This window comes from Colias philodice, chromosome 23 (genome assembly GCF_061535455.1).
Source record: "Colias philodice isolate Cphi_HAF_F1 chromosome 23, ilColPhil1 Martin Lab GWU primary, whole genome shotgun sequence".
NCBI lineage: Eukaryota > Metazoa > Arthropoda > Insecta > Lepidoptera > Pieridae > Colias > Colias philodice.
In genome coordinates, this window is record NC_143108.1 from 4,626,800 (window position 1) to 4,640,680 (window position 13,881).

Consider the following 13,881-nt stretch of genomic DNA (forward strand, 5'->3'; position numbering starts at 1 on the left):
CGAGGTGCGGGGTGATAGGAGCTCCTATTTAAATCATTAATTCGTAGTCAGGACTCTGGGAAGTGAGGTTTTTTGAAAATGGGGCATCTATCCTAGTGCGGCATCTATCCCACTTTTACCCTAACCTATAGCACCTCCAATTAAATGTAACAAAATGCTAATAAAATGAATTTACAATAGTCCTTGAATTGTTAAAACTTTCCAAACATTAGAAAAACTTATATAGTACAACAATTTAGTACCTATATATTAGTTACTAACTATACTGAATTAAAAATCTAATTAATACACAATACAAAAGGAAGTACAATTATGCATACATTTTGATTAAACTTTTGATTCACCTTGGCCTTACAATGTGTACCTATATATTTCTACTAGCTTTCCAGTTTTCACCCGCGGCATCGCCCGCGCAGTCAAAGAAAAACCCGCATAGTTCCCATTCCCGTGGGATTTCCGGGATAAAACCTATCCTATGTCCTTTCTCGGGTATCAAAATATCTCTATACCAAATTTCATGCAAATTGGTTCAGTAGTTAAGGCGTGATTGAGTAACAGACAGACAGACAGACAGAGTTACCTTACTTTCGCATTTATAATATTAGTATATGGAATATGGATGTAACGACTTGATTTTGACCCACTAATTCAAACTTTGTACACTCATCAAGGATCGGTGACTTTTTTTTTCTTTCGTCCGCCTGGACATTTTTTCTTTTTTTCTTAGTAAGGTTTTATACATTTCCAACAATTATTTAATTGTCCTAATCCAAATGAATGAAAATCTTACCAATCAAAATTTTGAAATCGGTTTATTTATTTATTTATTTATTTGTCTTTGGGAAACAAACAATACAGTGTTTCTTAAAATTAAAAAACAAAATACTATACATATATTAGCAAAGTTTCCACTGAAAACAACTGTTCAACTGTTCTTTAGATAAGTTTACGTTTAATTATAACTAACCCAGCTTTTATATTGTGTATGTATATGTAACTATGTAGGTACAGAATACAGATTCATAATATTTTCCGTTTTTACCTTTATTGTTTTATATTGATAGGATAAACACTTGGTTAAAAATTGGAAGAGGCGTTATTTAGTTTCGCTATGTTTGTCCTCAATGGACTCCTAAATCTCTTTAAACTGATTGCTATAAAATTCGCACACCATAGAGAGATAAACATGTAGGTACCACGGGCGAAGCCGGGGCGGACCACTAGTATTATAAATAAACTTTTCGTTTTGTAAGGTGTGTGTGTTTTATTTTTTGCTTGTCACAACTTTTATGTGTATAATATGAAAGGTCCTTTTGGGACATTAATTTATTATGAAAGAATTGAAAATTAGTTACCACGCCGTGATTCGAAAATATTGCATAATTACTTCAGAATATTAAAAATTGAGACTTTTTATAGCATTTGCGCAACGGTGGTTAATTCCTGTAAAGGTCATAAAGATGCGTTTTTGTATAAATATTATCAAAAATTCAAAGTCATTGAGCATTTACTCATAATTAATTCCGAACCTTCAGTCGAAATTTAACTTTTTAATGTTCTTTGTTTGAAACAAATAATTTTATATTAATTCGACAATTAGCATACAAATTATGGTCAACGACGTTCTTTGTTTATTTGGGAATAAGAATTTATGTTTCATGTGGTTTTAAGGATATTATTGTTTGATACTACGCTACCGTGTAACAATGGAGTTTATGTTAATGAAGACTTTGAAAAGATGCGATTTAGTATAAATTATACCTATTGTTTTAATTGACACTTTTGCTAATTAGGTTTATGTATGGGACATTAAATGCGGAATTTCAATTTAAATAAGTATTTCACTGATAAATAACAATTAGGTGCTAATACTGAAGCACCTAAATATGTTTTAACTCTTCAAGATAGAGTCGGCAAACGCTCTTTCCGTGTTTTAGAGGCCACAAAATATTAAATACTTAATAGGTAGGTAATCTGAATCGAATAAGAATACCTAATATAAGTAAACTAGGAATAGATTAATATTATTATAAATAGGAAATAAAAAAAGAGGTTAGTTTAGCAGCATCTTATAAAAAGAATCTTTATAGTATCTGCGGGAATCTTGTATAGCCATAGGTACCTATGTATTATTTTAAAATATTGTTCGGATAAGTACCTATCCAATGGTTTTAATAGGTATAGGCAATATTTATACGTAAAAAAATCATCCTTATTTACGAAAATTGACTAGACTAGACTTTAGAGTATGAAATCTATATAATATAGGTATAAAACTCAAAGGTGACTGATATAGTGATTTATCAACGCACAGCCCAAACCACTGGACGTATCGGGATGATATTTGGCATGCAGGTAGATGTTAGAACGTAGGCATCCGCTAAGAAAGGATTTCCCGAAATTCTTGCGGGAACGGGGAAAAACGGGGATGCACGTACGAAGTCGTGGGCGGAAGCTAGTAAATAATATAGACAGAGGAGTTCAGAATGCAAATATTAAAAAATAACATACCTACACTAAAATATTACAAATCTATAAAAAAATAAATTACTACACACACTACCGTGCATTTTACACACATGCAGAAAATAAGTGACCACTCGTAGTAAGATTCTTCACATTTCTCCTTCAAATTTGGTTGTTTGTCTAACCAAAGCTGTCATGTAGTTGTATACCTATAGTTTATACATAATATTTGCGACTATACAGTAGTTCTGTAGGTATCTACACATGATAAAATTTGCATGCAAATACTGAATACAACCAAATATTGCACATTGATACCTACTAAAAACTACAATGTAGAGCTTCCGCATTTATTTAATTATATATGTCGGTTTTACATAACATGTTATTACTTACGTATCATTAGAATTAAAATGAAATGTATAAAATAGTTAAGAGGTATTAAGATGTGTACCTACCTACTATAGGTAAGGTAAGGCCCTAGAAAGGGCTAATGGAAAATGAACCTGGAAAATTGGAAATGGGAACGCTCTAGTTTTGTATAATCCTGCTCTGTTCGACTGGACTTCTGAATTCTGATGATAATAATTTCTTTCATTTCTATGATAAAAATAGTCTTATAAATTATCGGAAGCTTGTAATAAAAAGGGTTGCAGATTTTTAGCCACTACAGTAGTGGCTAAAATATTAATTACCTAATAGGTAGTGGCAAATAATTTGCACAATAATTAATATTTTTAATTTGGTTTTCTCATGTGAAAATTCATAACTTTTTTCACATTTTCTTGACCTTCATAATTAATTAATAGGTATATTTTAATTGCAAGATACTTGTCATTGTTAAAGATATGCCAGTTGGTAGGTACAGACAATAAATGCTTGTGACCCTGTGTTGTGACCCTATGAATTAAATGCAATTTATTAATTTATACGTCAATAAATATATAATTAACCTTTTTAAATATGTTTATTGTCATATATACATGTATCCATTAGCTTTGATCAGTTTTATATTATAATTATTTAAAATTGTACCTATTGTCGTCGTTCATTAAACAGTGTAGAGTTATTTTTCCTTAAAATTATGGCAATAGTCTTTATTTCATTGTTATACCAGTAGGTACCTAATTTAGCTTTGAAATATTTGGCACCCTCCTTCATGCAACTTTCTTCTAAAAACCAACAAATAATAATTAATATGATTGTATATAAATAATAAGTATGTATGTAGGCTATTTAATCATTCGGTAGATAAAATCAAACAGAAGAAAATACCTATTAGGTATTAGTGTGCAAAACTGTATAGCGACACAAAATTGCAAAGTTTTTTTACTATATACCTACTCTATGTTACGGCTAATACTCTACATTATAATTCTACAGGCAATTTTATTAGACTTGTAAGTACATATTAAACATTAGATTTAACCATTTTAAGGTATCTGTAAAAACAGGTACATGACAGGTACATATAAATATAAAATGTTCTTACTATTGGGCGATCCAGCTCTGAACATAGGGTTAGGCGCCATCCAAGGGAACGCACCAAACGGCCAAGCATGCGGCGCCGGGCCTTGGTAGAGCCGCGGCAGCAGCGGCTGCGGTACAACCACACCACGATTCTCCATCTCCTCCCCATCATTCGTGCTCTCCCTTTCATCCCGCTCATCCCCAACATTCGACTCTACATCCTCTATATCTACGTCGCTGTCGTCGCTCTCCAATGCGCTCTCCGCGTCATTGCTCTGCAGCTCTGGCGTGTCCCTCGGCGCGCTGCTCTTGCTCCCCAGCAGAGAGTCCACGCTGAACGATATGCGGCCTCTCCCGCCCGTCTCGGCGGAGTCCGACCGCTCGCATTCCAGCGACGTCTTCATTTCATTGACATTTCCCGATCACCTCCCCGTCGGCCGTGACATTGACATTTTTCACGTGTTTAGAATGTGCCTTAGTAATCAAAGTTCGTCAGTTCAAAGCTACGATCACATCACTGTCCGCGGAAGCGCGATTGAAATATCACAGTCACAGTGATTAATCACAGATCACAATTAGTGATTCGGTGCGCAGGACGCAGTGTCGCGAATACGTTCAAAAGCCGCGAAGTCCGCGAAATGATTCGCGTGGCGGCTGGCGGAGTAATCGCGTCTGTATTGGGGAGACCGCGGCCCGCCTTTCCCCACGCGAGAGAGACGCAGCTACCGACCGAGGAATTTTAATAAGCGGCGCGGAGCGAACGAGACGACGATACAATTCAACATGTGTGTAAACGCGATATTAAGTAGGCGGAGACCGTCGCGCTCAAATTAATCGCCTCTGTGGAATACGCCTTATAAAATTTCACGCTGCCGTTACAAATTCGACCGTATTTGAGTGTGCTAAGGTGTAGTTCAGCGTTGAGTGGATACAGTAATAGTGACGTGATAATAGTGAACACGTCAGATTGCAGTTGCTATTGTGTTGAATGAAAAAGGAGTAAATAGACGACTACCGACGGTGGAGGGGACTTTACGATTTAATTATTCGCGAATACGGAGGCATTTTGTAGCGAGCTAATGTCTCATTGTCTCATTAATATCTCGGGCCGGCCATGTTTGATTTGTTTATGACACGGGCGAGGTGCAAATGTTGATGTTGCTGGTTCGAATGTCTATTGTCTGGTGGGAACTGAGATTGGAGCGATGTAACAAGTTGGGGAATTAATTTAGTAGCAAGCGACGCTTGTTAGCGTGTGCTTTGTAACTTTGTTAACTGTTATGATTATGTTATTATAAGTTTTAATGAAAAATTATAGTGATGCTGAATTACCTACAGGTGTCCATTGCAATTATTTGGATAACTATAGACGTAGCTTGGATATCTAATATAAAACTTCACCTTTTATTTCTTTTAAACGACAGCCATTTCTTCTCTTTAGAGAGAATTTATAACCTACTTACTACAGTAAGTAGGTTATAATTATAAATAGGGTATAATAGGTTATATGTAGGGAGAGCTCTACTCTACAGAGTAGAGCTCTCCCTACACTTAGCTAATGTTTTTAAGTCCTTAGTCCTTAGTAGATAAGTGACCCTTAAACCTATTACCTAAGCATAACGTGACATTACCGAAGAGCCAAGAGGATTAACAATATGTATATCCAAATTAAACCATTCACTAACGATTTTGTCAATGCAAAATGCAATCCAAAATTAATGACATTAGATAAGCGAAATAAACAAGATCAAACGATGTCATTAAATTGACATAAATATGTCAAAGCCGGGATCAAATTGTTAGCGCTATATCGTTTAGTTAATCGCATTATCTGTGCATTTGTATACATTGTCAACCTTATTCCAATGGGATAGAGTTCAAAATAGGAGCTTTATTTGCGAAAATCACGGACAGTTATTATAAAAGTGTTATGGGAAAATAGTTCTTATTACAATGGGATAAAGTTGATAAGTAATTGAGGTGTTCCCCTAGCCAATTACAGTGATTTAATTGTTAGGGACTATCGCTTAATGAAAAGAGTGTAATGTGTACGTTATCGGTTGTATGAAAATTCGTTTGATCATAAATGGTGGCATTATAAATTTGTTTTTATGTTGATAACTTTGATTATTATTTTTGTGATGTAGGAAATTAGTTTTTTTGTTAGGTCGGTATTTAGAGTTGTTTTATTAGAATGTGTGGCAAATTTATGAAAATTATATACTTATAGGTATACAGTAGGTACCTAGGTTTTAACACCAGAAGGTGCAAGTCAGTAGGTAAGTCAGGTAATAACTAATAGGTAGGTAGAATAAAATATATCTACAAATGCAGTAAAGTTAATTTAGAAGTAGGTAGGTAAATGATTATTTTTTTTTTGCTATGAATATGAATGAAATAAAATGAATGAAGTAGGTATAGTTAATTGAGTACCGAAGTGGTGTTTTTATCCAGAATAACAGAAAGCTCTAGGATATTGCTTTATTGCTATAGGTAATATTTTCACGCTTGTAGTAGATAGGTACCTACCTACTGCCTATAGGCACAGCACAGGTTACAGGTAATATTAGATATAATATCTAAACATAGGTATTAGGTACCTAATAACTATTAGGAAATGATAACTATTAGGAAATGAGGACAAAATTAATAAATAGACAGGTAAATATCTAATACCTAATGAACATGAGGTAGGTACCTACCTATCTACTTTACTGAATTTATTACAAATTTTCTTTCACTGATTTGATTATTCTGATCTTATTACCGTTGTTGATATTCTTTATTTTATTAAACACTATTAATTAAGAATTCGTTAATAACAAGCTTGGCTTATTCAAAATGAACAATAAGTTAATTTAATTAGAAAGCGGTGAAACCTTCTAAAATGCGGCACTGAAAAGTCTTGCATAAATAAAGGAAAAAAATGCCTTACATAATAAAACTTGAGTTTCAAGAGGCCCTCGGCGAAGCGATTTAAGTGAAAATTTATACTGAAATAATACGAAAAGGGCAATCTTTTTGTAATAACGACTTTCATATTCCCGAGTGGAGCAAACAATTTAGCGGAGATGAGATATTTTTTTTATTAAAAACCGGGGACGAGGGGGATCGGCCATTACTCCGCGCGAAATGAGTTTTTAGTTAGCGCGCTTTTTTCGTTTATACGGGGTGATCTAATTGTCAAAGGCCAATTAATAGACAATTTGTTAGGTATGTATTTGAAAGAAGTTCAATATATAGTGGTCTCGGAAGGTTAGCTTTTTGACTGATTTATCCCCATTAACAATACAATTGCCAGAAAAAAGCTTATAAGCTTTTTTATTTTGAAGCATTATACCTACCTATACCTACCTAAGCGTTATTTAGTGAAAATTATAAGTCAAATCAGTTTAATATCATAATAAGACAGAAGGATAGGATGTAGCTGACCGTCTCATTAAATTTTAATTAACTTACAAGTTACTAGTTAATTAACATTTTAAACCTACTACATAACCAGTATGTACTTGTTCTGCAATTTGAATAAGCCAATTCTTATGAGCAAATAGCAATAAATGAAGGCAATGAATTCTACATTTATTCAAGTGCAAACGTTCTCTGGTAGAGCAAATCTGTAATTTCAAATGCAGTTTCTTTTGAAACACATATTTAAATCCCTTTAAACTCAAATGTCATTTGTGAAACACATAAACTTATGTTAAATCTTGCCGTCAAAATTCTCGCACAACCAAATCCATTGCCACCAATAAAAAAAAAAACAAAAATGAAAGTAAAGTAGCGTCCTGTCAAAATTCTTCCACCAAATACTAGCCATCGATAAAAAAATATGCAACGTCTTGTCAAAATTCTCCCACCAAATCCTGGCCACCAATAAAAAAAAAAGAAAATTTTCCAAACAGCCTGTGCCTGTCTCTGGCAGAGCGGCAAAAGTAATAAAACGTGCGTCGCCTACCCGCCGCTGACGTCGTAAAAACATTTCCCTTTTAATATTCCACAATTGCCACTTTTCCTTATATTTTTATGCTTAATGTCCGTCCAGATAACTGTATCCTGGGGGTGCGAATGCGTAATTTCATTTTAATGGTTAAGTTTTTATTACGGTAAAGATTAGTGGTACCATTTAGTTAGAGGTTAATTAATAGACAAATTAAGTTATTGTAAATCGTCAAATAGTAAGTAGGTACAGCAATTAGCTACTGTCACTTGTGAAAGTAGTAACAATAAAGAACAATGTTAATAGCTTAATGTTAGTAGATTCTGGTACCTTTCACTGTATCTCTACATAATAGTTTTTAGTTAAAAACCTTGCTTAGCATAGGTAATAATTATTATTTACAATTGATATTAGAATATTTTTTACTGAATACATATTTAGCACTGTATAATGCATATGCATCTACCATTATCCTTAATTTTAAAAGGTTTTCGTTTCATAAACATTTATTTAACAACACATCATATCCAAAACAAACGCATATTAGCACCGAAGTTCACAAAAATTGAAATAAAAAGTCCCAAACATCACGACATTAACCATGTCCTTTGTCCGCTCGAAAATAAACGCCACCTTATTAGAACGAGTCGTGTAAAGCCTAAAAACAAACAGAGCCCTAAAACAAGCAAACATCAAGCTCCCACTTAAGCATCACTTAAACCGACCATTTTAAAATGACCCCTCACCGCTTCCCCATCGAGATAAACCGTCTCATTAAAATGGGGCTCTACATTATTTAAACGCATTATACTTTGAACAAATATTTTTCCAAACGTGTAACAACGTTGGAGAAATGTAACAAGTTCAGATTTCGTACGGCGCCTCCGGGCCAAGCAGATTATGGCTTGGCCGGTTCCAATGTTTGTGTAACAAAAATGGAACGATGTTTTCGCATTAACACCTTTTACTGTTGTGCTTTTAAGGAGTTTAAACATGCTGTGTGTGGTCTAGTAGGCCGATGATTTTTAATTTGTGACTCTCCTTTTAACGTGTTTGCGTTGAGAATTAGTACCTAATTGTACAGGAGAAGCTCTTTGTTCGAATCAGTTTGAGGGTTTTATTTACGCGGTTTATTACGCTGTAACAATTTTATTTAAACTGTTTTAAACAGGCTTTTCTATAACAATGAGTTTACATCTGACTATACGATTTATTATTAAAATTGGAATCTAAACGCGTGCTCATGAACACGTGCAAAATCCCTTTTGTGTTCAACTCTCAAGGGTCCTTTGATACCGTGACTATAAGAAGGTGACGCGAAAAAACGTCAATAAACAATAATAAAATTATAACGACCGTTCTAAATTCAAAATTTCTTGACAGCCAGGTGATTCTTTTAGAAAACAAAATAAGGTTGAGGTTGCATTGTCAGCTTGTTGTCTATGGGAAGGTATAAGTTTGTAATCTATATCAAAAATGATGTCTTCTTTTCCGTGAAGATATTTAGATAACATTAGTAGCTTCTAAACGGTTGTCCGGCTTCAATGGGTTCCCATATAAAACACCATTCAAAAACTATGAATGGCTGACGTTTTTCCATGAGATGGTTTTATGTTGATAAATACGCGACTAATCAAATTATTTATGGCATTAAATCGTAATAAAATTTTAAGGACATCTGCTCAGCGGTTTATTTCGTTTGAAATTATTTGAAAGGGTTCGCTTGTGATGTTATCTTATGTTATTTGATTGTTTTGGAGGGAAAGAAAGAAACAGAAGTGTCAAAATGACGTGCGAAGTTTAGTTTTTTAATCTTTGTGTGTTGTCTGTTAAGATTTACTATGTATTTTATAGAATATCGCAAATATTTTCAAATACGCAACAATTGAAGATTCAGAAAAGAACTAGCTTTTTGAATCTTCAATAAAACATACGCATTTGGTTCAATTTAATTAATTAACTAAGAATAATTACTTACAAATGTGCATTATCTTTAAATTAATATCCACACTAATTACCGACATGTAGCAATTGTTTTACATAAAAAATCATAATTCACAAATAACAACCATATAAGTCAAGTCTACTTTACATGAATCCCGTCTCAAAGCTTATTAACTTATAAAGTAAATTAAACGAGGGTGGAGTAAACATCAGTGTTCACCTCATTAACTCTCAGTTAAGGACCATTATATACTTTATGTATTCCTAAATTACCTATCAGAGGGAGTTTACCCTAAACCAGTGTAAGATGAACTATACGTATAGAACTTTGTATATACAAGTGACTAAAAGTCAGGGGTCTTGGTAAATTGGTCGGCTATTATTAGGTGTTTTAAAGTGTTTGATTATGGAGTTGTTGAAATTTAATGCAGTTGTTGTTGGTCTTGTTGAATAAATGATACGGAAACCGTTAATCGGAGTGTTATTTTTGATAAATATAAAACTTGGGAGGAATTTGGATGATTGTAGATGATTGCGACTTGCGAGCATATATCACATGGATGAATACATATCATATTGGTTAAATAGGTAGGTATATACTATATTATACGTTATTTCGACATTTCAGTATGTTTACATATTACTAGCGGTCCGTCCCGGCTTCGCCCGTGGTACATATTTCGTAATAAAAGGTAGCCTATGTTCTTTCTCAGGGTCTAAAGATTATCTGTGCTAAATTTCATCAAAATCGGTCCAGTAGTTTATGCGTGAAAACCATACATACATACATACAAACCTTTCCTCTTTATAATATTAGCACAGTATTACAATATTATAGATATTGTAATAATAGATATTGTAAATTGTAATACTGTGATATTAGTATAGATAAGATGCTCTGTACATTATTGTTTATTACTGTAATTTCTTTGGTTTATAACCTGTCTCTTACATTTTTTTCTCAGCTCACAATGTTCTCCAATATATTTAATATTATTTTTATCTATTAATTACAATATAAACGGATAACATTAACTTGAAGCCCCATATGTCCAAGCGAGTCTATTTATCGCAGTTCTGTTGTCACCGCTCCATTATACGGAGTGCGTATTTAATACGAAATGTTAGGGATACTATAATGTTGGATTTTTAAAGACATCATTTGGTTTTTAGTCACACGAAGTTGACATGTTTGAGGTAAAAAGTTAGTTTATTTATATCACTCAATAGCTAATTATTATTTTGTTTGTATGTCTTTCTATACATAATATGTAGTACATAATATGTACACACAGACCGACTTTACCATTTATTTTAATATTAAGAGAGCACTCGTTCGGTCTGTAACCGGAAATTAACTCTATCACTCTATCTTTATTCTATTGCTCTTATTACTTTGATAGTTGTTTCATACTGGTAAATTTATAGATACCTATATCTAGTAATTTATAATTTATATACTTATAGGTATATTACTTGTAGGTAGGGATGTAACGATACATGATTTTGCCGATACGATACCGATACCGATATTTGTAGTAATGTATCGGCGATACCGATACCGATACCGATATCGATGGCTTGGTAGAAAAATAAATAGTGAATTATGCATAAAAAGTTACCAACATTTAACAGAGACTCAACTGTTAATTGTATTCTTTTAAATAAAAATGCCAAATCAAAAAACAACAAAACCATTTATTTTAGTATTATTATTTTGCAAAGTCAGTTAAACTATAAGTAATACACATACAATCAGTACCTAATAAAAGTTTACTATTGGTAGTTTTTTCAGAAAACAAAGTTCGCACCCGCGGGCGGCCTCCCGCATCGTTCATTGAGCGCGGTTTTTTGAATTGTTTGATATCGGTATCGGTTGTTTTATTATCGGCGATACCGATATATCGGCTTGCCGATTATATCGGCCGATATATCTGTATCGGTATCGGTATCGTTACATCCCTACTTGTAGGTATAGTAATTTAGAAATTAAAATATGTTTTATATTATAATAGCGATTATTGTTGGAACAAACGAGATAGAGGAAAGCTATTTTGCTTGATGAAACACAGTATCTAACATTCACGGTTTTCTATTTCAGGACTATCTTCTGTGAATGTGTTTTAAGTTTTAACACCGTCTACGAGTGAGGTTTGTTGATAGGAATACAATGATACAACGTGTAATAACTCATTTCAAATGATGATGATATTAAGACCAACTTATATTCTAATTACATACTATACGAGTATCATACTCGATAGATTACTATAGTAAAGCTTAAATACTTGACTCTCTTTTTAAAATAATATAAAACTATCCCTAAATCGCCTCACGTGTGCACACCCTCGCAAACACAATATAGACCCAAACGCGCATTCAGACCCATTTTAATGACCGACTGATAGCCGTTTAAAAACGAATTTGCTCACTTCTACTACATTTAGCAATTATTCACATAATGGTGTAGCGTGAATTCATTTCTACGTATTGGATGCTTTAATGTGAAGATAAATGATTTTACTGATTATTTTATTTTTTTGTTTGATTTTTCGCGAGTATTATGTTTAGACTCATATCTCCCCGTGACCACACTCCTTGTAAAGTGTGCGAAACGTCGGGTTAATAATATAGGTAATGAATAAATCGTCCGTTAAGTCTTTAATTTCTAACCGATTGTTATTATTACAAGCATACCAGCTTTTCGCTCGCGGCTTCGCCCGCTTTGTCTTAAACTAAACAAAATATATTTTGTAATAAAACCTTCCTCTAGCACATACTCTATCTCTATAAAAAAATCGAAATCCGTTGCGTAGTTTTAAAGGTAGAGACAGACAGACAGCGACATTGACTTTGTTTTATATACTATTGTAATCATGTAATACCTTTAGTTAATTTGTTTTCGAAAGACAATTAGGCTATCCTTGAAATAAAATAATCTATTATAATTGCACACAAAAAATTTCACCTTGATTCGATTTTATATTGTAAATATAAACTAGGTATTCCTTCTATAAATTGACTCTGAAAAACAAATTAGCTATTGTTGTTTACTATTTTTTCTATTATGCCGATTCCAAAGTTCCAAAGTCTAACATAAATGTTTTAATTATGAAAATTACTGTACATACTTACACAATTTATAATTAATGACCATTATTCTTATTTTATATCAATAAAAAGTATCAAAAATTTGTGTTCGTTGCATTTGTGTAACTACTTTTTTAGCAAAATTTACATTGAAAGTATTGGATGTATTTGAAGGTATTGATAAAAAAGCATGTTAACAATATATCTAATCAAATTACACTAGCCGCTCGCCCCGTTTTTGCCCGCGTAGACGGGGAAAATAAAAAATAGATCCTTTGTCATTTAGAAATGTGGTAAGTTTTAAGATATGCCTTAGATCATCTCAATTTTGGCTAGATTCTAATTTTATATTAACTATAATATGGTACCTATTAGCATGTATCCTTAAAGTAGATATTATTTAATTGTTAAACGATAACTATTTATAGAGAGAGGAAATACAAATTCGATAACGTTGCAAATTGACAGGAAAAGATAATTAATTGTATTATTGCTAATTTGTTTACGGAAAAGGAGGTTTTGGAATTTTTACAAAGTTGATAGTAAAATTACAAGGTCGCGTCATGGCAATACCGTCACGTCATGGAGTAAGGCGACGATTTTGATAGGTGTCTTTGAATCTTGCCAATGAAGTTTCACTTTTGACACGTGTGTCCGGCTCACACGCTCTTTTTTCTATATGTAAATCAAATTTTGAAGAAAAGTTTTTTACGTGAAAGACCTCGAAATATGTAGTTACGAGAAAACTAATAATCTTAATCTTAATCTTAATACTATTATAAAGGCGAAAGTTTGTATGGATGTATGGATGTATGGATGTATGGATGTATGGATGTTTGTTACTCTTTCACGTAAAAACTACTGAACCGATTACAATGAAATTTAGCACACATATAGAGGGTAACTTGGATTAACACATAGGATAGGTTTTATCCCGGAAATCCCACGGGAACGGGAACTATGCGGGTTTTCCT

General features: G+C 33.2%; 1 protein-coding gene across 1 annotated transcript in view; it reads right to left on the minus strand.

Moving 5' to 3' along the window:
• LOC149478009 (uncharacterized) overlaps positions 1 to 4,653 on the minus strand; it is a 29,595-nt gene extending 24,942 nt beyond the window's left edge. Inside the window, exon 1 of the mRNA XM_089710064.1 lies at positions 3,959 to 4,653. Within this exon, the coding sequence (XP_089566190.1) occupies positions 3,959 to 4,340 (382 nt within the window). The 5' untranslated portion in view covers positions 4,341 to 4,653. The remainder of the gene's footprint in view (positions 1 to 3,958) is intronic.
• Positions 4,654 to 13,881: the final 9,228 nt, after the last annotated feature.